Raw genomic sequence first — 27,452 nt, 5'->3', positions numbered from 1 at the left:
AATTTGTTACCAAAAATCAAAATTTACGTATTGTCAACAGTTAAAGCACATGGGATCCCTAGGAGGAAAGGTTTCCCTTTGAAGCCATACTCGGGAATCGCCTATCACACAGTAGTCATCAACATCAATGAGATACTCACTCCTTGTGAAACAAACCAATAATTTAGAGTTATCAGAACATTATAGATATTTCTGGAACTACCAACTCAAAAAATGCCAGATGTCTATCAGGTAAATTAGCCCCCCCCCCCCCCCCCCCGTCCCCTGCACAATCAGACATTCATTTACAAAAGTTAAATAATTGCTACAGGATTATTACACACAGATACCTGTCACTATTGTGTTAGATTAGTACTTAATGGTGCACCTAAAATTATAATGCAGTCAACTATGTAACACACAAAACTATTTGTTTTTATACATAAATCTATCAACATTGCAGTTCAAGCTAAAACAAAGAGTTTGCTGTTGAAATCTCTTCTTTTGTTTCTAATCCTAAAAATGGGAGCTCTAACAAACAAAGCTTCCATGTTCATATAATCAGGCACACAATATCCCATACTTTCTGTTACCACTAAATGTGCATAGTAATTTATTTTTATTTTTTCCGTATAAAATGAAATGAAATTGTAAGTAAGAATCATATATCACTTAAATATTCTTTAGGCTTACCTTCAGGAAATTTAGCATTTTAAGCTGAAGTTTTCAAGAGAATTTTTAAAATTGATGACAATTAATGCCAGGTCAAATTAGTAATTATGGTGTTCTTAAAGAAATAATTCCACTTTTGATTCATCCACTATAGAAAGCATTAAAGAGAAATTTGATTTTTGTCCAGATTAAATCTACAAAATCACAAAACCATTATTACTAAATATTATTCTCACACTCACATGATCAACATTACGTTGTTTCACATTACAAAATGGTTGTTCTTAAACATAGTTTCAATTGCACAATAAAAACTTACTTCTAAAATGACAGGCAGAAGACCTATAATCTTAATTTAAATGAAAAATATATCTTATCCAACTCGAAACTGTATCTTATCACTGAAGGTAAAACGACCAAAAGTGCAAAAATTAGATGGGCTCTTGACTGCATCGGTCAAAATTCACTTTATGCATACATGTACATCATTGCCAGATCTGAAATATATATTTCACTCACATCAGATCGTCACTCCCCTATGAACCAAGCCTCATTCTTATTTATCTATAAACATCTGAAATAATGTGACAAGCCATGACCTCTGACCTTGACCAAGTTACCCCCAAAATGACATCTGGGCCCCGTCTTACAAAGAGTTACGATCGATCCAATCAATCGTAACTCTATGGAAATCCATCAGTGTCATAATTTCTTCTACAGGAAATTTTTTAAATGTCCTTTGTAAACAAAGGAGAACATACCAGATTGTCAAGAGATCAATGACTTTATGGATATACATTCATATCTAGAATTTTTTTGAACAAACATGCATTCCATATGTTGACGTTGCTGGCCGTCCATAGTTGTGATTGATCGGATCGATCGTAAATCTTTGTAAGACGGGACCCAGATCACCATCACTTCCAAATACATACATGAGACAAAGCTTAATTTGAGCCATTTAGTGAGTGGGAATGGGCCAGTCTCATGAATGGAATAACCCTTGACCTTATTAACTTCAAATTTGATCTGATTATTATTGTTACTCCCTCATGACATCCAAAATGAATGAGCCCAATTTCAAGATGTTTCCTGTAAAGACCTATTCGTAGCCAAAACAAGATGTTTAATGACCTCAAGTCTCCAAAATCTACTCAGATAATCATCACTCCAATATGAATACAAGAGCCAAGTTTGGAGTTGAAATATTAGACTAAATTCTTCAGTCATTGTGAGAATGATACATTCTATGCATATAATGACCTCTATGATCTTTGAGCTTAATACCCTCAAAACTAATCAGGACATAATCACTCCTCTATGCATACTTGGACAAAGATAGGAGTTGATCTGTAGAATGGCTTGTTGGTTGTCATGGCATTGAAAAACATTACAGACAAATAAAGCAATAACATAATGCTTCCTGCATCCACCTGTGATGGGCTAAGGCTTAAAAAAAAACAAATACAGGCAAAATACCATCTAAATGTACATGTAGAAGTCAACCCACTATATGGTAGTGAAACAAGGTGGTTCAGAACAAACCATCTTAGACAAATAACTTTTTTGCAATCATATCTACAGGAACATATATTTTCACCATACTTGAATACAGAAAGGGCAAACTCCTCAACTGCAAGTTGCCTCATCGGTTTGAAGAGTTTGAAGTACACGGATATTGCATATCATTCTCACTTTTTTCATACAGCAGCTTGGATCAATTTTGCGTTCAATCTTGTATTACATTGAAGTAACGACTTCATTTCGTTGGTTGTAATTGACAGAAAATCATGAGAATGGCACTATATGTTTGTGAATGCTTGAAGCAGAGCAAGAATCCTATCATACACAAAGGCACAATGTTTTTTTTCATTATCATTAAATTGTTTTTTTCATTGGTTGAGTAATGATCCCAATCATTCCCATGAGAGAACATACAGTGGTGCTCAAAAGTTAGTGAACCCCACCAGTGCATGAAGATATATAATGTGCTCAAAGTTCTGCCATGTTTTAGTAATAATAACAATAATAATTGGCATTTATATAGCGCTTTATCAATCTACGACTGTTCAAAGCGCTTCACAATTATTTTAGATATTGAAGTGTGAAGTCAAGTGATAAAATATTACATTCAATAAAATTTGTTTCTCTGGGCTTGCCAAACATTGTAGTGTTGTTGTCGACATTCAGAACTCAGCATGAAAAAGTGCATTTTGTGGTGGGGTTTACTAACTTTTAAGCACAACTGTATAATCAGATGGCTTGTTTCATAAAGAATTTCATAATGTTCTGAAACAATTTACAAATGACTGGGATATGGCAAACTTTATCACTTTAACTCATGTAATTACTGCATTTCCTGGCGATCAAACTGCAACCCAAATATTTTGTGTTTATTACTTCATTAAATGTTATAAGAGATTCATAGAATAAGAGGGGAAACAATTTAATGTGTGAGGCTCACTCAGGAATAAAGAGTGCATACTCTGCTTACATGAGTTTTATACTTTACAAGTCCATAATATAAAACATTATTATATTTGTGTTCTTCCGTGTAGAATGAGCGAATCTTCTTGATAAATACACTGCTTACAAGCAAAGATGCCAATGATATTTGTGCAAACAATCTATAAATACAGCATTTGCCATGATCAAATGCATGTAAAACACACCAAGTATTATGACCACATGAAATATATGACAATATATGTAGATAACTAGTACTTCATTCATCAAGTTTCAACAAATTCGCTCCAAAGAAAATATCTCAACTGCTTTAAAGGGTTGTCCTATTTACAGTGAGGTAATGATTATAAAGCCAAATGACAATTCTAAGCACCAAATAAACTACATAAATGTGCTTCATAAGAGGTTTATGGGGGTAGAGAGAATTCAAATCCTTTTCCAAATTACATGCAGTATTACAAGTATGATCCAAACAATTGAACCAGACAGAATGATTATATATCAAGTTGTCATACCACCGTTGGGACAAGATATAAATCCAGGTAGGATTTTCAAAAGCAGTTTAGACATGCATATGAATATGTCACAACAAAAGGCCATTGATACCGCTCCCAACGACAACAACAAAAAGAGTAAAGCAAAAAGAATGTACTACGGACTGATATATGCCATAATCATAGTACAATGTAAAAACACAAAAACAAAAACTATCATACGGCAACTTATCTGTTCAACTTACAGTGAATAACAAATGCAGGCTTTTAAAAAGCTCTCCCTGCAAACGAAAATTATAAAACAACTAAAAATTTGCATTAGAATTATGCATATAGATTTCATCCTTTGAAAGATCTCAAATTACTCTGGCAAACCTCCACAAGTATTTAAGATCACTTCCAAATCTTTTTCTTTTTGTCTAGGTGATTAGTGATATCACAATGGTGGTTTGATTTCATCAAGTATATCAGTGATAGAAAAGTAAAATGTACAAACTGGAGAGAAATTCAACATGATCCTAAGCAAGAGTGTCTTTCAGATTGTTGGTTTGATGAATACTGAACTACAGAACAACATAGTCGAGCAGCATCTGAAAGCACTTGAAGTAAAATGTACTCTGTGAAGTTGGGCTATGATTCAGAAAAATCATTTGGCCAAGAGCATTTCCTCGTCATCATTTATAAGAGTCGAGTCCTCGTCATTTAAAACATATGAATTTGAAAGGTCAAGGGGAGCATCGTCACTTCTTGAGCTAGGTGAGGGAGATGGAGGTGGCTGTAGTGAGTTGGAGCTAGGCTTGTTTGAGGCACCGGACGATGAAATATTTTGATCTGCAGAATCAGGCACGCTCTGTGCAACCGCGTTCCCATCCGCTGACGAAGTTGAATGGTGGTTCAGTTCATTGTCCCATTCAGGGGAATGGTCGTCTTCACTTGTGACCGAGCTTTCCTGCGTGTTGGGTGGAGTACGCGTCCCATCCGGTACAGGCAAGGGAGGAGAAACACCTGTCGGCGAGTTTGGCCCGCTGGTGCCATCCTCCCCTCTTTGCTGGTTTTCCCTGGTGCGATTGACCCGCTCGATGATGTTCTGCAAACCGCTACTCGATCGCCGCCTTGTCTCCTCTTCCCCGGCACCTTCTCTCTGTCGGTTTGTCACAGAATCAACAATAGTCTGTATACCTCCTGCCAACCTCATGCGACGTATATTAGTCGCTGCCCTAATGATCTCATGATCTCTTTGCTCCAGCTCCGCCTCTGCGTTTGTATCGGAATCAGTATCAGTTGTACAACTGCTCGCTGTATCGCCACCCAAGTTTTGTGTTTGCTGCAGCTCTGTGATTTCTGTATACGGGGAGGAACTATCATCGACTGGTTCCGATGATGGGGTATTGTCTGGATTAGGGCTGCCAGGAGTACTGGCTGTGGTAGAAATAGTGTCCTGAGTTGTGTTCACACTATCCGGAGAGCTGGCTCCTGGTGTGTTTTGCTGCTGAGCAGTCTCTCTATCTGGTTGACTGTTGTTCCGCCGTCTCGATGACCTTCCAGATCTGTTACTACTTGTCCTGGCTTGGGCAGCGGCTTGTAGACTCTCAATGAAGGCTCGCTGGGCCTCGTCGAAATGCGGTGAGGACATGCTGGCAGTGTAAGAGGGTGGAGCCTCTCGTCTCATGAGCTCATCTTCGATCTCACTGAGGGGCGAGGTGTGGGTAGGAGGATGGGGGTCACTATGGTAAAGCTGGTAGAGTTTACAGGTACAGCTGAGGGCAGCTACAAGCAGGAGACCGCAAACTATGGAACCAACAACAGCTGCTGTGATTACCTTGGGGGACATAGCTGAAACAAGCAGAAAAGAAAAGAAAAACCAAGGATTATGGTAATATAGAATAAAATCAGTTGCTAAATACTGACAAATTCTTCTTTTCTGGCAATATGTACACATATTTGTCAGATATTTGGTCTTGAAATTTAGCACATTGTAAAGCCTTCTCATTTGCAGCCATCCAGACATCTTGACCTAGATCTTCAAGGTCTTGGCACTGGAGGAGGTGTTGCATGGTGTGTAACGTGCATAGGTTGAAGTTTATGTTGATATCATCATTATACACCCAATTTCTCATTTTTAGTTCCCATTTTTCATGACAAATGTGTTTCATTTTATCTGACAATTAAATCAAAATATTGAAAATGAGTAATCTTGAGATTTTCCACACCAAATACAGGTTTTTAACTTTTTGTTTGGAATCGATGGCTACTTACGACAATTCATTTCATCTGTGCTATCCGGGCAGTCCACATTGGAGTCGCATATCCAGTTCTCCTTGATACACTTTTTTGATCCACAAAGAAAGAGGCCATGTTCTCCACCACACAGTGATGCTGGACAGTCCAACTCATCCTCCTTACCTGTCAAAAGTAAAAATTCAAAGAGGGGTGGAGTGCATCAACATTTTTTGTCCGAATAAGACATCATCAGATGACTTGTCGTTGGCTTTGGTTGGCCTTCAATATTTTGCAAGTGCAAGTTAGACCCAAAGTTGCTCAAAGGTGTCGTTTCATGTACAAATCAAATGCAAATTCTGTTTCAAGCCAGAATTCATAACTGTATCATTATTCTTACTTTTATCATTGCAAAGCAATTTATTTCATGTTGTTTATGATAATAAAAAAAACTATCCAAGACAATTTTTTGTGGGAAAAAAAAGTAAAAAAACAAATACATACATGAGAAATTTCAAAATCAGGAAAACATGGGAATCCCAGAGTCTCTAAACAAAAGCTTTAATACTGGTTCAAGGGCTATATTTATAGATTTACAGCCAAATTCAAAATGATTAGAGTGAAATTTAGCCTGTTAGCTTAGACATGTAGATTATGTCATTTTCTATTGCCATGCAAATTTTCGTCCCAACCAAATTTTCAATCAAACTGCTGATATCCAACTCTCAGAGCATAATGAGCGTAGCCTGATTCCTATGTGCAATGCCATTCACATTTAGCAATCACTTTAAGATTGTTTCTCCAAAAATTGAATCTGACAACCTAAAATAAACTTCATCTTCAGAGGAAAATGTTGAAAGATTAACTGGTCATGAAATTAATTTTGATAGATATACTCTAAAAGTGATTGGGGATTGTTGACTTCAATACACCCGAGAATCAGTGTATGCTACAGGACTTTCAGATCACCCAAATGATTATAAATTAACACCATCTTGCTGTGAGTTACATGCACAGGGAAGTCGGGATTTCAAGCCCCAGCCGCATCAGACCAAATAGACGGTAAAGACGGAAGTTGCTGCTACCCTATTCAACGTTCAACAATTTAAGAAATAGAGCAGCGTCAATCTGGTGCTACACAGTAGCTGCCGGGCCCACGATCCATTGTGCAAAATGAATTTTTGGATTAGTTCTACTTCAGATTTCTATTTCGCACAATATTTTCAAAGAAATGTTTAGGCCAACATTTCAAATAATCTTTGCCTCATTTTGAATGCAAGAGCATCTGAAAAAGATGCAGGATAACTTTTCATTAAGACATTTTTTCCTGAATATTTTGAAGCGACCTTATAAGAAGTTTCCCTTTGCATGGAGACTTACCTGCACAACGTGGTTGACCATTACACCTTTCAGCGCTGCTGTAGCATCGGACTGGCGTCTCATCAGAACATGGGATCTCACCTTCTGGACATTCATCTATTCATCCAAAAAAAAAAGGCACAAAGGTCAATAACTGCTTCAACTAGCAGGCAATGAGGACAGCTTGAAACTACCGTCTACCCTTTCCCCCAAGACGGTTCAGTCTGATTTCACTGTGGGTGTCCGAGGATGACATTCATTATCAGCAAAGGTCAAAGTTCAATGACTGTTTCCAAAAATGTAACTTCAGGCAATGATGACAGCTTAAAACTATTGTCTAACCTCTTCCAAGGATTATTTCACTGTGGGTGTATAAAAATGATGGCAGCATACATCTATCAGTATGCATTCACACTGGCCCTTATTTTCAAAAGAAGTTTCAATTGCACCATGGTACAAACCTATGGACTACGCAGATTTGTGTACATGATTACGCTTATTCAATCAAGTGCACTAAGAAAATCCAATTACAAATGTGCGCTTTTGGCAAAGGGCGCATAATTGAAACGCGATAATACAAGAAATCGGCATAATCCATTGTACCATGGTACAATTGAAACCACTTTTGAGAATACAAGACAAGACACAGCTTGGAAAGCAGTCAACTACCAGCCAATCAAAAATGTGACAGCTTACAAGTTCATAGATGCAATATATAAACCAGTTGTGATGTCACAAAGGAAAAACATAGAAACAGGAACTCTGATATGGGCTGGCATTGCCATCTTTTTGGGTAGTGAAAGTGTTTTAAAATCAGGATGGTGATGAAAGTGAAAGAACTAGTAAATTTAGCTGAATTCTCCATCCTCTTTTTTGCTTGATATGTTTTTGAAAGATTCCCTGGAACATATAGAAACAGGAACTTTGATATGGGCTGGCATTGCCATCTTTTTGGGTAGTGAAAGTGTTTTAAAATCAGGATGGTAATGAACAAGAAAGAACTAGTAAATTTAGCTGAATTTTCCATCCTCTTTTTTGCATGATATGTTTTTGAAAGATTCCCTGGAACATATAGAAACAGGAACTCTGATATGGGCTGGCATTGCCATCTTTTTGGATAGTGAAAGTGTTTTAAAATCAGGATGGTAATGAATATGAAAGAACTAGTAAATTTAGCTGAATTCTCCATCCTCTTTTTTGCTTGATATGTTTTTGAAAGATTCCCTGGAGACCCCTTATAAAACATAGAATGATAGGACAACATTTGGGGGTGAACGGGTTTTACCCTCATTTAACTGGGCTATTTCAGACCAGGATATACGGGGGTATCAATTTGACCCACCCCCCTTCAGATCTCAGCCGCTGATGTTTATTATAAGCCTATGAAATTTAGCCTGCATGTGTTTTTTATGTATGTTTTTTGCTTTTAACTCACAAAGTATAGATAGTAGGATGCAAATTTTTGGTGTAGATATCTTTTTTTTTACATTTCTAACAAATATCTACAAAAAATTGACAAAACATGTATTTCATTGTTGTTATTAAAATTCTTATGTATTTATTTGTTTTTAAACAGAGAAATATCAGTGAAATCCGTTCTTGCTCTGAGATTTCTTCACAGATCCTGTACAGCATTAAAGACTCTTTTCAAAATGATTTTTGAAAAGCCTAATGGAGCACATGGACGATTTTCAATGGAGAGAGCTTTTTGATTTTACATCCTATTCAAGGGACTAGACACTTACTGCATCCTTGCTCATCCTCTCCTTTCAGACATGTCAACTTTCCGTCACATCGTTCATTTTGAGCGTAGCAGTTGGTATCTGTGGCACTACATATACGTTGACCATCAATGCAGTCACCTGTAATAAAAGATATATTCACATATTGTATTTGCTTTAAATAGCGTAACTAATGCAGGAAAATCTGCATACACACGGAAAAGAACTAGACTGTTTCCTTACTGCATTCAGCCAGAATTAACTACATGTATGATGACATTGCCAGATCTGAAATATATCACACATTAGCACTGTAAAATTAATTACATATAGATGAGCAAAGTTTGGATTTTAATTTTGAATCCGCTGTGATTTATGATCGAAACGATTCAAAACAGGAATTTAAAGTGAGTAGAAATAAAAAACGAACTTATTTACATGATGATTTACAAAGGGTTGCTGAGAGCTTTACCAGAATGAAGCCGATATTGACAGTTTTAAAAAGAAAATTTGAAGACAAAACCTTGGCCGAAATTTGACATGTTTTTCCCTGAAGATTTTTTTTATAAAACATTCGCCTTTAATAGCAGGTTTAAAGGCCAATATTTCACGTAATACTTTATCCCCCTGCTTGTGCTAAATATCAAATTAAAGCTTATAAAATGGTAAATCAGATTAACTACATAACAAGTGAAAAAAAAAAGCATGACTTATGTCTGCTTTTGACATAACAAGACACATATAACAAAGTATCCCACTTGCCTTTACTCTGGTAAGTTGCATTAAACCCTGTATTGGTGGAGGTTCCATCTGTTACGAAAGTGACATAGAGACGATTGCCACTTCCCTCTATGACGGTTGGTGGGTAGTGACTACTGGAAGGCTCATAACCGTAGAAATAACCAATCACATCCTAAACAAAATAAAAAATAAAAGCAAATGTCACCTGTTGTGTCCATCCACATCTTTGCATTACAAAGAAAATCCACGCTTTAAAGTGCTGAGCTCGTAGGAAAGAGTGTGATTGCATCTGAATATTTTGATGCATTAGGCTGCACATTGCCTTTTCCAGCTGACACAGCAATAAGCAGCCCAATTCGAAAGGTGTGAGTCAGACTTAATGAACAAATCTGAAATGATCTTGCAGTGAATTGATAGAAATTAAACACTCACTGCCGAAATGGAACCTCCATCATAGACGGTCACGTAGTCACGACGATAGCCCTGCTCGACGTCAAACGCCACGAACCGCAGTTGGATGATGTTACCCTCGCTAACGATGAGCGTCCAACGGCAATCCAGGTTGTTCTGGTAGTTGCCCGGAAAGTTTGGCGAGGAGAACGAGCCAGACGGAGGGGGCATCTCGTGGACACAGGTGACCTGACACCCTATTTCGTCCTCATTGCCGTAGCAGTCCTTGTTTCCGTCGCACTTCTTGTCTTCTGGAAGGCACTGTGACGTGGTGCCATCGTTCTTCAGGCAGTAAATGGTGTGGGGTGGGCAGGTGGGGGTTCCTGTCGCAGGAGATTGCGAGGGTTCTGCAAAGAAAGACAATTTTTAAACAAGTGGAATGCCTCTGGCCGTCTCACCTGCATCACGCGATCAATATAGCAGCAGTGCTGATTTTGAAAACTACTATAACTCGCACAAGATGTTCAGTGATACTTGGTTACTCGTATTTCCACGTTTTATGAACTAGACCAATACACTTATAGAGATATGATGGCAATTCAACAAATACCCCCGACGTGGCCAAATTTCTTTGACCTTACATGACCTTTGACCTTGATCATGTGACCTGAAACTTGCACAGGATGTTCAGTAATACTTGATTACTATTATGTCCAAGTTTCATGAATCAGATCCATAAACTTTCAAAGTTATGATGGTAATTCAACAGATACCCCCAATTCGGCCAAAGTTCATTGACCCTAAATGACCTTTGACCTTGGTCATGTGACGTGAAACTCATGCAGGATGTTCAGTGATACTTGATTAACCTTATGTATAAGTTTCATGAACTAGGTCCATATATTTTCTAAGTTATGATGACATTTCAAAAACTTAACCTTAGGTTAAGATTTTGATGTTGATTCCCCCAACATGGTCTAAGTTCATTGACCCTAAATGACCTTTGACCTTGGTCATGTGACATGAAACTCAGGCAGGATGTTCAGTAATACTTGATTAACCTTATGGCCAAGTTTCATGAACTAGGTCCATATACTTTCTAAGTTATGCTGTCATTTCAAAAACTTAACCTCAGGTTAAGATTTGGTGTTGACGCCACCGCCGCCGTCGCCGTCGGAAAAGCGGCGCCTATAGTCTCACTCTGCTATGCAGGTGAGACAAAAAATGTATTTCGGGCAGTTTCAGGAAATTATTCTCTTATAATCTTATAGAAATCAAATGGACAATTAAATACTGTATGTGCAGATACAAGTGTATATGTATATTGATAAACAGTTACATGAAATTGTTTTGTTGCCACACCTAAAGCTTAGAATTAACAAGTGGAATGCCTCTGGCCGTCTCACCTGCATCACGCGATTCAATATAGCAGCAGTGCTGATTTTGAAAACTACTATAACTCGCACAAGATGTTCAGTGATACTTGGTTACTCGTATTTCCACGTTTTATGAATTAGACCAATACACTTATAGAGATATGATGGCAATTCAACAAATACCCCCAACGTGGCCAAAGTTCTTTGACCTTACATGACCTTTGACCTTGATCATGTGACCTGAAACTCGCACAGGATGTTCAGTGATACTTGATTACTCTTATGTCCAAGTTTTATGAACTAGACCAACACACTTTCAAATTTATGGCTGTAATTCAACAAATACCCCAATTTGGCCAAAGTTCATTGACCCTAAATGACCTTTGACCTTGATCATGTGACCTGAAACTTGCACAGGATGTTCAGTAATACTTGATTACTATTATGTCCAAGTTTCATGAATCAGATCCATAAACTTTCAAAGTTATGATGGTAATTCAACAGATACCCCCAATTCGGCCAAAGTTCATTGACCCTAAATGATCTTTGACCTTGGTCATGTGACGTGAAACTCATGCAGGATGTTCAGTGATACTTGATTAAACTTATGTATAAGTTTCATGAACTAGGTCCATATATTTTCTAATTTATGATGACATTTCAAAAACTTAACCTTAGGTTAAGATTTTGATGTTGATTCCCCCAACATGGTCTAAGTTCATTGACCCTAAATGACCTTTGACCTTGGTCATGTGACATGAAACTCAGGCAGGATGTTCAGTAATACTTGATTAACCTTATGGCCAAGTTTCATGAACTAGGTCCATATACTTTCTAAGTTATGCTGTCATTTCAAAAACTTAACCTCAGGTTAAGATTTGGTGTTGACGCCGCCGTCGCCGTCGCCGCCGCCGTCGCCGTCGGAAAAGCGGCGCCTATAGTCTCACTCTGCTATGCAGGTAAGACAAAAATTGTATAGGTATCAATACACTAAAATTAAATATGACTTGGAAAGGAGAAATATTCTTTGTTACTTTTAAAGAGAAATGCCAGTAGTTGCAGTAAACACTGATTTCATGAGAAAGTCTGTAAAACAAGGCTTAATTGTCAGTATATTATCGAGAATCTAGATCTGGTACAGTTACATAAACTGAACTTTGTGAAATCTTGAAATCTATGCTGAAAAATGTTCACACTGAAGATCACCAACATAGATAAGCGCACGTGGGACAGAGTATAATTATTGCTTTGAATGTCGGGCCCGACGCTTGACCCGAATCCTGTGCTTATTTGCTGATTTCTCAGCAATTACACAATTTCTTCCAGAATCCTTTGGCACATATGTTTTATTTATACAAACAGACACTTTGGTGGTCATTTCATTGGTCATTTCATTGGATTCTGTACGAACTCATTTTGATATCGTTACCACAACTGGCATTTACCTTTAAACTTGAAACATTTTGGGCATTTAAATATGGAAATAGCGTTATATGAATGGTAACATGTACCTATACATTTTGGTCTAAAGTAATGAGGCACCTGATTAAAAGTCAAAATCTGCATCTTTCCTGCTGGAATTCTGCAAGTATGTATCTTTTCAACACTTAGCCAAATATTTCATTACAGACAAACTCAATGGGGCTGCAGACTGCAGGAGTGTCCTACATGTATGGTGCCTTCAAGGAAGGATTACCGGAAAAAATCTATACGTCTACAAGATTTAAGTAGCCAAACTTGCCTATACTCCAAACCCATTGAACTCTTTGCCTACCACACACACACTATCCCCTTCACCATGTTAATTTTAGGGAGCACCCTTAGGAGTGGTTCTGCATGTTCTCTCCTTATTGCAATGAGAAAGCTTTTGTAGCAGTATTGTGTAGAGAAATCAACAATCCTTATAATCCTGGCACATATACTTCAATCTCTAATAATTTTACAGGGGAAAAAGGGTATAGATGGATAATAGAGATGACCTTTGCCAGTTTAAGTGGGTCGGGAGAGGAATAGTATGGTATTTCTACCATAGATAATAACAAAATAAGACATAATACTTACACAGCGCACCCTGTCAAGGCATTTCAGAGCAAATTAACAACAAGAATAGATTACTTTAAATCAGTATGAAGAAATAGCAATGAAAGATGATAATAATAATAATAATAACGGTATATTTACCCAGGGTAGCCACTTCAGTTCCGAAGACTGTTTTCCAAGCGGACCCTGCTATTATTATTACCCGGCTAAGCTAGGCTACCTACATGTATTTAAGTGCACCCAGCTTTTTGAGGAATTACTTCCTGCCGGTACCCATTTTACCTCACCTGGTTCAAGTGCAGCACACTGGATGAATTCTTTGCTGAAGGAAAATACGCCATGGCTAGGATTTGAACCCACAACCTTCTGTTTCAAAGTCCGGAGACTAATCCACTGGGCCACGACGCTCCAGCGGGTTTCCACGGGATAGACACAGCTCTGAATTTTTTGTAAGATGTCTTACTGGGTAGGCACAAGCTTGACACCCTCCAACCCCCAAACTAAAATATCACTGTTCTTATTCTTACCTGAATGACAAATATCCACAGCCTCGTCACTATAATCCCCGCATTCATTCATTTGATTGCATACCCACTCCCTAGGTATACATCTGTGGTTCTGACACAGGAAGTCAGATTCTACATCAGGACACGATTCCAAATTTTGCTGACCTGTTGACGATAGAAAGAGGGCATGCAGTACACTATTCAATATGGCAGCAGTGCTGACTTTGAAAATGAATACTAGATAACCATTATGTTTAAGTTTCATGAACTAAGCCCATATACTTTCTTAGTTATGATGACATTTTAAAACAGTAAATGTGAATTAAATTATCATCTATCATAATAATATAACATAAATGTAAATAACATACCACTCTTAGCCTTACAAAACTTCAGTGGCCATCAATTTTTTTTACAACCATCAGATTTTAATGAAAATTTGAATAAATGATATTTACTATCCGCTCTCAGCGATGTTTCTATTTTTCTTCTAAAATGGCATTTCAAGCATCTACAAATTTAGGGATTTAGTATCAGAATACTACAAAGAAAAATATCCTAAAATTTCAGCTCATTCCAAGCTTGGTAAGAGGTTTCATATCAGAATGAAAAGATATGCCCTATATTTTTTTGTAGAGCAAGCGATCAATGTATATTTCTTTTCTAAATTGTCAAATTTATCCAGTAAAACTATTTTAATGTATATCCTCCACTGTAACTATGTTACTAGGCCAGAGCATAAAATCTTGTAATGAATCAGGAAAGTGGTATGCACTTTGGGGGGATCCCCAGCACTTGAGGGGATTCCCCAGCACAAAACAACACTAAACATTATTTTCTCATAATTGTAATTGAATACCAACTACATGTAATAATAACATTTGGGATCCTCTGGCAGTCTCGCCTGCATTACGCAATTCGATATAGCAGCAGTGCTGCCTTTGAGAACAGCTAATGAATAATTATTCACTGAAGAAAACACTAATGTCGCTGTCGGAAAAGCAGTGCCTATAGTCTCGGTCTACTATGCAGGCGAGACAAAAATGGGGAAAACAACTGTACACTGATTGCATTGGACAGATTCTTGTATAATTTGACAATGACCAAACCAGACCTAACCTATTCACTATCTTAGCCTCCCCCTTCCCCCTCCTCCCACAAGAGAACAAAAGTGAAAACTGAAAATTAACTTCTTTATATGTTTTATATACAGTTGCTACAAATCAGTAAGCATGGAAGGGGTACGTATGAAAAAAGGGGCCTGATCATTAAATATTCAATGCTGTTCACTTCAGGCATACAATGAAATTGTATCCTCTTCAAAGCATGATGAATCGACATCAGCATTTTAACTCTTATACCTGTATGACAAACATGTACACTTTATGATTCATGATAAAAAAATGTTCTTCCCTTGAACAATACTACATTGTACTTTGTATTAAACTTGCAGTGGGTTTTGTGAAACACTATGTCAGTGATTTCAGCTGGAAAAAAAATGCTTTGGGTCAATAAAATGCAAGGATTTCAGAAGCTTATACCATTTATCACTGAAATTCACGGATGAATAACTTCAAGAAACACTCTCATTGACTCAGTAATGTAAAAGTGGTGATCGATCGCAGCATACAATGGCCAATCAAGTGGAACCTGTAATTGATTGCATATCATACAGTATCTTCGTGTCACAGCGCCTTCGTTAAAATCTAAACACCTACTTTTATAATACTCCAGCAGGAAGCCGATCCCCGTTACCCGTTGATCCGATTCAAATCTGATGATGATGGTCTTGCTCCCAGTGGTTGGGTCAGAGATGTACGGAGCAGGGCGGTCGTATCCGCAGTACTTCCGAGTCTGTTTCTTATCCTCAATAACAAGATAATCTGAGGAACAGTCACCCCCATCAGTGTCCTCAACCCCAAATACTGTAAAGCTGCAAGAATACAAAAGAGAAAATGAGAAATAATTAATTTGAAGGTTTTCTTTATACTTTCTTGCACCTTTATACATATACATGTACCAGGCCTTAAATTTATATCTTTTTAGGGCAAGGTTTTTATTTGAAGTAGTGTTTGCAAGAATTCATGAACAGGATATAATTTTAGCGGTAAGCATGAGGCTTTGAGCTGATTTTTTTTTTTTTCATGATTATTTTTCAAAAACTGACTTGAAAAGGGGAAATTTAAGCACTTTTATTGTGAGCAAGAATATGTCAGAAAACTACAGAAATAATAGATCAAGCTGATTTTTTTTTACGCTGACCTGAAAAGCGTCATTGAAAAAAAAAAATGTTATTGTAACCAAAAATAAGATGCCTATATAAGCAAATAAAGTGAGCATGCCGTGGAAGCTGAAATATATTATATTCAGACCTGAAAATGGGACATTTTAATTACTTTTGTTTTAATCATGGACAGGGAGGATGCAATCTTCATAACAAATTAAAGGAAGCACAATTTTATTTGTCATGTATTCTGTGAGTTAGATAGACTAGTGCCTATACCTTCTTTGGCCAATTTGTAATGATTTTATTTTCAGTCTCAGAAATTATGGGGGGGGGGGGCAAAATGACACTTTTTGCCCCCCCCCCCCCCACGACTCTGCATGAACATGTACATGTAGGCTAACTGTGCAAATACAACTGTACAATGGATCTTGAAATGCAATGAAGATTACCGGTAGGTGAAATGCACTCTGCATGCTCTCCTGTACGTACATGTATGATATATTAACACTAATCAAGATAAATATAGTACATGTAACTGTACACATACTGTATTAACTTCCTTTTCACTTACCGATATTTGATTTCCCTTCCTTCTACAGATATACCTTCCACATTCCTTACAAAAAACATACATGTAACGATCATGGCCAATATTTCATAAAAATATGTACATGTACATGTACAGTATGTACACATACATGTACAGTACTATGTACAGGGAAATTTATCTGATCTCACTACATGTACATGTACATGTGTAAACACGTGTATGTACAATGTACTATGTAAATGTACTGCACACATTCTTTGTAAACATATACCGGTACACAGTATAAAAAGGGAAAATCCCTTACATTGTTCAGAAGGTTTAATTTACAAGAGCTGTTCTGTACAACAAGTACATGCATGTAATGTTATAAGCATACATGTACGGTACATGTATGCTTATAACATTACACATGTAGGCAAAGAGCCTACATGTATCAGATAATTTTAAACTGTGCAAATGATATATTTATTTGAATTTATTTTAAACATGTACATGTACACGTGTAACAAGTAATCTTTGAAACTACACATGTACATGTCAATGTGGCTGTACATGTACATACATGTATAAGAGTAAATTTCAATATATGCTTGTTTTCACAACAGGTTCTTGTTTGTATAGTATGTACATGTAGGACGGGGGGTCGGGTGTCCAAACACTTTAAATTCATGGATTGCACAAAAAATATGAATTCAATTGTAACTTTTCCAGTTTTGTTCTCTATTACCTACATGTAAGACTGCACAAAAAATTGATGAAACTTCGCTTGTTGACTTTTTTCAAATGGCTGTTTAAAATCAATCATCCGGACACACAACCTGTCCAGACACACACCAACTGGGTGGGTATACATGAAAAAAATCATCAAACTACATGCACATATTAGTACCGTATACATTTACATTGCGATACATACATGTACATACTAAATTTATCACTCGGTGTTTACTATTCCCTTAACAGGCAAGTACATGTACACCCCCGATAAAAATAACAAAACATAATATCCAATTTCAATGAAATTCTGTGCATTAAACTTGTCTTGTTTGATTTTTATCAGTTTTTTTTATCACTTTTGTTGCACATATCAACGTCTAACTTCCTTGAGCATAACTGCCAAAATTGTAACTTTCAATTTCAATCTCCATGCAGTTATCATTGAGATTTGATGACTTGACATGTACATTATGTATTGTATTGTACATGCACACAAAGTACTAAACTGGCCTACAGTACATGTACATGTATTACTGTACAGTGCTTCAACTGGCCATTTGTGAACAATAAAACTGAAATCCTTTTAATACTGATATTTGTTGTCTTTCTCAGAGGCAATATTTTACAAGTACATGTACAATGCCCATGGCATGACTATGTTTACATGTACATGTAGGGGAGAGTGGGGTAAATAATGCCCCCTTTTTTATAATTCCAATTATACAGACCTGTATCTTTTTAATGTAAAGCAGTAGAAACATATCGATGTCTATTACTACATGTACATGTAGCTCTAGAGTAGACCAACATTATCCATTTAGAGATGTTAGAACTAATAATTTGCATATTAATGAACCATAAATTTTTTTTTTTCGGGTGGCCTTATTTGCCCCAACAAAATGGGGCAAATCAGGCAGCCTGAATAAAACATATTTTTACATTGCTGTATTCAAAGTAAGAAAAGTTCAGTTGGTTTGATACAATCACTAAACATTTAGATAGGGGAGAGTGGGGTAAATAGGCCATGGGTAAATAAGGCTGCCTGTTGGTCCTGGCAATGTGCACTGGGCTGCAAGACGTTCTCTATAACATGCTCAAAAGCTCCTGGGGGGGGGGGGGGCACTTACATTGATGAGTGGATACCATGCGCGACCAAAAATCACATAAAAGGATGTCCTTTTCAAGATAGGGCACGTTACGTACGTAACGGAATAAGGGTGTCAAAAACACTAAAATAATGAAAAAAAAAGGGTATCTATTTTCGCTAGGAAAGCTACGTGTTTAGGGTCAAATTTGCGAGGGTGTAAAAAATTAAGACTAAAATGTTTTATAAAGGATGTACTTTTTGCCCCAAGAGTCAACACTGCGTGTTTCGAGTATACGATTTGCGCGAGATGTGGGAGGTGGGGCTGTACTAAACCCAATGATGTAGGTTAAGGTAAAACCGACGACCGACGTCCGTGACATAACAACAAAATTATCGTTGTACTTGTTTAGGGGGTCAATTTAGGAAACACTTGCCAAGAGTATCGTTTTGTTTCCAATACTTGTTAAGGGTAGGGTTTTACAAGCCAATACTTGCTAAGGGGTGCATTTTTAGAATATGGAAAATACGTGTTTAGGGTGCTTTTCGAGACCCCATGGTCGCGCATGGTATCCACTCGTCAATGGAAGTGCCCCCCCCCCCCCCGGCAAAAGCTACATGTATGCTAAGGAACTGTCTAAAATACTACACAAACAGCAATCAATTTGACCCTACCATTCTTGAGCACTGAGCTACATGTAAAAACTATTAGGTGGCTTTATTTACCTCGTGGCCTCTTCTATCCCACTCTCCCCTACATGAATGTATATTTGTCTACACACCTTTATGATAAAATATTGGGATAATTCATGTAAACCATACATGTACATGTATATGAATGTACATTGTACATGTACTGTGTCTATAATGCAATTGATCTATTAAAAAATTACATGTAACCCTACATGTACATGCACATTTAAATTGTAAAATGCATTGTCACTGAGCTGAATTTCCTGGATCTACTCATCTGTGACTCTGCACGCAAGGACTACATTGTAGCAAGATCAAGGAAGCAAGCAAAGCTAGGCTTGCATGATGTACATGACTAAAAATGTATCACATATTTTTTAGTACCTGTGTACACATACTGTACATGTACGATACAGGGCCCCGATAAACAAAAATTATATTATAAATATAATGTGCCTTCCAATGATATCTTTCATGGAATCCTCGATTCTGATTGGCTGTTGAGACTTGTTGCCATGGTAGTTACCATAATGGCAACTTTTATTCAATGGGATCGTGGTGTATCGATTAACCCTCATAATACCAACATTTTTTAATAATAAATCTGTACAGTACCAATTAAAAAGCTTGTGACATGCCGTGCCATCACTTTTTTTCTGTCAACTTTGGAGACCAAATTTATGACCCCCGGACCAGGATACACGGTTCCGAAATCACACAACATTTCGCAAGTGCATGTCAGATTCCCCCCCCCCCAAAAAAAAAAAGGGCACCAACATACTGTACAATGTATGTCCCACTTCTGGTACACACAATGTACATGCAGGTGAGACAAAACTGTGAACAGAATATTCTGAACTTCTCATACATGTTCATGTACTTTATTTTCACCCCAAAAAATGAAAAAAAGAAGTTGATGGGCGTAAACTGTACACACTCACTGAACTTTGGACTAATACTCCTTTACATGTAGGCAGGTACAGACTAAGCCAAGGAAAATGATATAACAACAATAAACACTGATGAGCCTTCAAACTTTTGTTGACAGTTTGCACGCTACTGGATCTTTTATCTTTTGGAGCATGTGACAGTCAGAATATATACTTGTCATTACAAGTACAGAACGAAAAGCTCATTATGTTTAAGTAAAACCATGGACGTACTACATGTAGATACAAATGTGTAATGTACATGTATGCATACCAAAGAAACTCTGCGAAATGTAAACTGCCTAATCACAATAGCACTGCAGGGAACTTGGAAGTTGCAATTTTTTGGTTTATTCAGACATGGTGCAACAGCTCGGCAACAAAAAAAGTAAATATGATATGAAAAAAAATTGCAGAGGCAAGAGACATTTGTTTGGGGAGTGTGGGTGGGGACACAGGGCAACAACCATAATGCCAATCAAAGTTTTTTTAGTTTACATTAATTTGTTTATGATTACACAGACAAACTCATGACGTCATTCGACATGACTTATGACCGCATGACGTCATGATGAATAATTACAATGTTCATGTATGACATTAACCTGTATGTAATAAATTTGAGCGCAAAACATTTTATTATGAACACTAATTTTCAAGACTTGAATTAAAACAAATAGCATTGTGTCTGAGCACAATGTAAAATCATACATGTAGTAGAGCTCTATTCCAACTTATCTGAACAAAGCTCAACACATGTAGTACAAGCCATTATATTCAGTTCCATTCAAAGTTATTAAACACTTTCATACATTGTAGCTCTCCCAAAACCAAACACGTAAATGTACATGTACAGTATGCAAATAATATTGTGATATTAAACGTACATGTAAATATTTTTGGAATCAGCAACAACAACAAAAAGAAACCAAAGGACTCGATTCTGGTGTGTCACATGGAGTGCACACAAAAAAGCATGAATGGGATGAGTCCCCATGAATAGGCTATCTTACAAGCCAAAACTTTTATGTGTCATCCCGGATGACACATACATGTAAAAGTTTTGGCTTGTAAGATAGCCTATTCATGGGGAAAACTTGTGTGATGGTATCTATTAAAAGAGCAGTCCTAATAGTAGATCTCTTTAAAGGGGAAGTTCACCCTGACAACATTTTACTGTAACTATAGCAGAAAAAAATCATCAAAAATATTGCCCAAGGTTTGAGAAAAATCCATCAAAAAATAAAAAAGTTATTAGAATTTTAATTATTTGATAAATATGCTAGCAGATTTCCTACATGTACACGTACATATCATATGGTAAAAAAATGTCATTTCTCAGAAAACTGAAAACGGCTTTTACTGTAGGCCTACCTTCAGTACATGTATATCAATAGACAAATCATTTCACACCCATTCCTAACAAGAGTGTCGCTGGGGCGAGCACACACAATACGCCCGCCTGTAACATGGAAAATGGAGTTACATGTTTTGGTCAAGCAAGAAAAGTGGAAAGTGGCGAGTTGACAGTTGACCTTTTGACCTCAAAATCAAGAGAAGTCCTGTGATCCATGCTAGTACCATACACGCCAAATTATCGCGTTTATAAGGATTTCAGAAGGTTAAGATGAAAGCATGTCATTGTGACCTTGGCCTTTGACGTTTTGACCTCAAAATCAATAGGCTTCCTGGGATCCATGCTTGTATCATACACACCAAAATCCAAATTATATGAACCTAGGTTAAGTTAAACTGAAGTTATCGCGTTTACAAAGAAAAGTTAACGTACGGACAGACGGACACCGAGCATGATACCATAATACATCCCGTAGGACGGGCATTTAAAAAGAAAACAATGATTAGTCATCACAAACAATTAAAAAATTGAAATTCATGCATTTTGTATTACAGGACAGCTGCTCGTTTATGACGGCACAAATCCAAAACTTTAAATTTTAATAACTTTTTTAATCTTTAATGGTTTTTCCTCAATTCTTCACCAATATTTTTTATTATTTTTTCTGCTATTTTTACAACAAACTTTTCTTCAGGGTTATCTTTCCCTATAATTATATGAAATTATTTCCTAACTAACGGGAAGGCATGTGAAAGATCACAATAACTTTTTCTTTCCAACTGTAAATTTCGCCTTGACTGTCACTGTAAACACTACACATTATACCCTTTTCTCACAGGCAAAATTTTCCTCAATCCCCATACGATAGGGGCTTAATACCTAGTTAGCCCCATCTAAAGGCGACTTCTCTGGGACTACTGAATTTCATTTGAAGACAGCAAGCATTGTCCTTAGCCGGAGTTAGGCAGAAAATTTGGCTCGTGTGAGTAGGAAAATATTTAACATGGGTTAAGGTCATCGATTATTGATGGTCATAAACGTGTAGTAAATTTTATGTAAGCCTACCTGATAGTCACAACTTCATCCGGGTCATGATAAATACGCCACTTGCACTGAGAACCATTCGGGTACTCATCAGGGTAATTAGGGCTGGTTATCTCCCCTTGCTGCTCACGTCTATCTGGATCGTCCGCTGGACATGCTGCCAAAGGAGCTAACAAACACAAAACGTACATATGTACAGAAAAAATACATTCTTTAAATCGGCGGAACTTATTACTTATAAATTTAATCAATTTGGTATATTTTCTCAAATTAAAAAGAGGATCAACATTTATTTTTGTACATTCCCCAATTGCCATTCAGAAATTATTTGAAAAAACAAAACAGATTTTGGCCTTGGTGCCCTAACGTATACCAGCGTTTCATCAACATTTTTGTCCGACAAGTTGTCAGATCTGACAATTTTTCCTTGATTCTGATTGGCAAAGAGGCAATGTTACCATGGTAACTATCGTATAAAGCAGGGCATGTCGGATAAAACATCTGACAAGTCCTTCCATGAAATGCTCCCTAGCAGGCAGCCATTCATTGCCCCCAAAATAACAAATTTTAAGGCCCGTACATGAAAGTGCATGTAAAACTCCACACATTTTCATGCCATGCCATACCATCAACTTACATTTTCATCATCATTCTTCAACATTATCATCATGCTATCATTGCCTGTATGCCAACATCATTATCATCATGCCAATACGCCATGTACATGTACGTGTACCTATCATCATTTTAATCATCATCATCATGATCACATCAATATTCTTATAATCATCATCATCATATTCAGTCCTGATTAATATAACATTATCAACATACATGTAGTCATCATTATTCTCAAGATGATAAAGACTGACAGATCATCTAGAATGTAATTTGTTTTCATGACAACATACATTTCTCCATGTATGTTTAAGGGTGTTTTTTTTCAATGAATGCAAGGATCACTTGTAAATTATATTTTGTATACATTTTCTTACCTAAGCTGATTGAAATCACAGATTGTATGAACAATGGAATCACCATCAGAAAAACCAACTGCTGACCTGTAGTAAAATAAAAAAATTGAAATAATTTGAAACAAACAGTGTACATGCGTATAACATGTAGGCCTAAACAAAAATCAACAAATGAATATGAGATACATACATGTACTTCTGACAGCTGTATGAAGTTTTGTCTTTGCAGCACAGTGCAGTGGAGAGTGAATGCTGACATTACTTACATGTACTAGAGTTAACTCTTCTTCTTCTGTTGAGTACTGTCCTCTTTATATAGTATAGTCTTACTTTGCTTTACTCTTGACGTAGATGTATACTATCACCCCAGGGGCCCGTTTCTCAACACCGTCATAAGTCTAACTTCTTGACTAAATCGGAGATAGTGAGCTACTTGTCCGCTAACCGTTTCACGAAGCCCTCTTTACCAAGATCGGGTACAACAACCTCACTAAATATTTATGACACCTCCGAACCTGTCATAACTTCTTTCTTAATGACGTAGTGGCATCACGTGGGTAGACTATGACATGCAAAATTGCCTCGAAATTTGAAAATTGTAATCTTACGTAATCATTCATAGAAGTTGAAATTACATTGCAAAACAGGTGTGATAGATCATTCAATAGTAATTGTTATGCACAGAAACTATCAAAACTGTTGGTAAAACGCAACAAAACCACTCATTTTAAAATAGTAAAGTAATTGAATCGATAAAGATTCTACCACGGCCCCGAGGTCATCCATAACTGGACTCGTATTCGTCGTTTTCAAACACTTATCAACATTTTTGATAAATTCTATCTCTAATTTATGCAAAGAATTTGTCAAATCGTGTGTTTCGGTATGTAAAAAAATTTTTAAAAATTAATTTAAACTATATTTTGATGATGTTTGGAACCATAAATAAACGTATAATTATCATTATTTTACAAAGATAACAATTGTGGTTTACTTTCGTAAACTATCAAAATTTACTATCCCGGGGATACCCATCTCATTGTCCCCATGTGATTTTTTAGTCATGAAATGATATATTCATAATTTGATTTTCTCAGCAATTAGATGCTCAAGTCTTCATGGTTTAAGTATGCATGGTTCATATTTTTCCTCTGCTATTATTTTCATTAGATGTATTTCCAAATTAATCACAATAATTGCAGTTTTATCACATTTTTGCTTTTCAAAAATTATGCTATTTTGTGACTAAGGCTACGTCTCGTCTGCTCTTTCTACCGATAGTATCGATATCAAGGGATTCTAGTTAGGAAGCCCTTCGTGAAACGGGTTTAGTAAGATTGGAACTAACTCCGTGGTTGGTGGATAAAGATATGACTAACTTGTCCAGGTGTTGAGAAACGGGCCCCAGGGGGACACTTCCATTAACGAGTGGATACCATGCGCAACCATGGGGTCTCAAATAGCACCCTAAACACATATTTTCCATATTCTGAAAATGTACCCCTTAACAAGTATTGGCATGTGATGAAACCCTACCCGTTTTGGAAATAATTTAACGATACTCTTGGCAAGTATTCCCTGAATTGAACCCCTAAACAAGTACAGCAATATTTTAATTGTTATGTCACAGACGTTGGTCATCGTTCACCTTTACCTGCATCGTTGGGTTAAGTACAGCCCCACCTCCCACACCTCTCGCAAATCGTACTCTAAACACGTAGTGTTGACTTTTGGGGCAAAAAGTACATCCTTTATAAAACATTTTAGTCTTAATTTGATATACCATTGCAAATTTGACCCTAAACACGTACATGTAGCTTCCTGGCGAAAAAGATACATGTACCCTTACAGTATATCATTATTTTAGTGTTTTTGACACACTTATTACGTTACCTACGTAACGTGCCCTATCTTGAAAAGACACCCTTTTTATGTTTTTTTGGTCACGCATGGTATCCACTTGTCAATGTAACTGGTCCCCTGGGACTATCACATTTTTGTGTACATTTTTACACATACAAAAATGCAATTGAAAAACAATGAGTTTAGTAGAGTGATCTTGAGCATAGACCTCAGGCCTCAGGGATTGTTGGGGTGTATTTCTTTCCCTTTTCTAATTTTGTCCATGCTGAATAATATACATGTAGACCTACTGTACATAATCACGTATTAAATTTTAGTATTTGTGAAATAATAATTTTTATCTAGAAATTGTTCTTCAAAACTGCATCTCTAGTCGGAAGTACCGGTACGTCTATTGTCTTTGCTTTGTTGACAAACAGATCGAGGGATCGACGGGAGATCGGGTCTGGTAAGAAACGTCTCATTTTTACCATTTATAGTGAAATAAATTTTATCCCTTTATACGCATTAGGCGCCTGAAGGTTCATAGATAAATACAATTCGACAATACAAACCGATTTCACCCTCTATGGATTTCCTAGGGAAATCCATCTTTGACTTTGTGTACATGTGACGCGTCTCTTATAAAATTATAGATATATGGACGGGGATTCAACTTTCAAGACTCCATGATGAAGAAATATATGTCAAAATATTTAAAAAAAACATCATCATGGAGTCCTCAAGACTAGGCAAGCCTTAACCTTTCTTAACATTGTTTAATTTTAAAATTATTTTTATTAGGAAAAAATAGGACCTCTCAATCTCATCTGCTCACATATTAATTTTTAGTCCAACTGCAAAAAAAAAGTTAACATTAAAAATAAAAGCCTTGCCTGTTAAATGGAGCATGTTTGCCGAAACTTGACTGCGAGTGTGAGAAATGAGTCAAAGTCCAAAGAAACAGCTTTGTTTACTGTTCCGAGTTTGTTGTTGCCTGTTCACTGTTGTTGATGATGTACATGTACGTGTACCAGTCCGTGCTGGTACGGTATATTCTACATACACCGCACCGGTAGGCCTACGCCGACACGGCTCTGATCCACACACGGGGCGTCACTCGGGAGTTGAATTGCTGCAGTTGCCTGACGGTGGCCCGATGATGACGTTTTTTAGTAGAAATTCGCAGCCGAAAATCATCAAGCAAGGAAATTATTTGCTAAAAGTAACTTGTCTTCGTGGCAAATAAAACTATCCAGATGTACTTGGTGACCAGTTTTTAAATAATAAGAACACAAAATCAACAAAAGGCGCTGATCACGAATGTTTATTACAAAATCATCTTCCGTGTTTCTTTCATCAGCCCTAACGAACGTAGAGGGCGCGGCAAAGCTAACAGAGAAAACGTTTCATATACAAAAGATCATTTGTATATGAAAAACTACAGACCAATAACACTTCTTAATGTAGACTACAAAATATTGTCAAAAGTTTTAGCTAAAAGGGTAAAAGAGGTACTAGGGGACATTATTCATTATGACCAAGTAGGGTATGTTAAAGATAGGAATATTGAAGAGGCAGTGAGGTTAATAGACGATGTATTCTTTCAATCCTTATATCAGCCAGTAGGATTTGTAATTGCTGTAGATTTCGAAAAAGCATTTGATTGTATATCACATAGACTTCTATTTAAAGCATTGGAATCTTTTGGTTTTGGTAATGTATTGTGCTCTTGGGTTAGAATTCTTTATAATGACGTTAGTAGCTGTGTGATGAATGGGGGACACTCAACTGGATATTTTGAGGTTAAAAGAGGAGTAAGACAAGGAGATCCCCTCTCTCCTTATTTATTTATTATAGCTATTGAATTACTTGCTAATTCTATTCGAAATGATCCGGGTATTGAAGGGATTGGGTTTGGTGAAAGAAAAATAAAACAAGTATTGTACGCAGATGATTGTACATTGTTTCTAAAAGACACGTACTCAGTTAATAGGGTGAAGAAAGTCTTCGGAGAGCTAGAGTTTGAGAAATTGAGTGGTTTGAAAATAAACATGGATAAGACAAATTTTAT

The 27,452-nt window shown here is 36.9% G+C and overlaps 1 protein-coding gene across 1 annotated transcript; it reads right to left on the bottom strand.

The window, feature by feature from the left end:
- Positions 1 to 857: 857 nt before the first annotated feature.
- LOC129254476 (low-density lipoprotein receptor-related protein 3-like) lies at positions 858 to 26,754 on the bottom strand. Its single transcript, XM_064114551.1, has 11 exons — positions 26,275 to 26,754; positions 23,558 to 23,623; positions 22,584 to 22,731; positions 15,680 to 15,894; positions 13,983 to 14,126; positions 10,082 to 10,446; positions 9,671 to 9,821; positions 8,933 to 9,049; positions 7,209 to 7,304; positions 5,868 to 6,014; positions 858 to 5,444 (listed from the first exon to the last, which is right to left on the bottom strand). Exons 1-11 carry the CDS (start codon positions 26,288 to 26,290, stop codon positions 4,258 to 4,260), a joined length of 2,652 nt encoding a protein of 883 aa, XP_063970621.1. The 5' UTR covers positions 26,291 to 26,754; the 3' UTR covers positions 858 to 4,257.
- Between the last annotated feature and the right edge of the window lie 698 nt (positions 26,755 to 27,452).

The sequence above is a fragment of the Lytechinus pictus genome, chromosome 2 (assembly GCF_037042905.1).
Source record: "Lytechinus pictus isolate F3 Inbred chromosome 2, Lp3.0, whole genome shotgun sequence".
Classification (NCBI taxonomy): Eukaryota; Metazoa; Echinodermata; class Echinoidea; order Temnopleuroida; family Toxopneustidae; genus Lytechinus; species Lytechinus pictus.
The sequence above is the reverse complement of the archived record's forward strand: the minus strand, read 5'-3'. Positions and strand labels throughout refer to the sequence as shown.

Bases quoted from the DNA above. Each gene is read 5' to 3' on its own strand.
- LOC129254476 (XM_064114551.1), bottom strand. The intron at 22,732-23,557 runs GTAAGAAAATGT...TGTGTTTGTTAG, and splicing joins TGTGATTTCAATCAGCTTAG to CTCCTTTGGCAGCATGTCCA. The intron at 9,822-10,081 runs GTGAGTGTTTAA...TATTTTGTTTAG, and splicing joins ATGGAGGTTCCATTTCGGCA to GATGTGATTGGTTATTTCTA.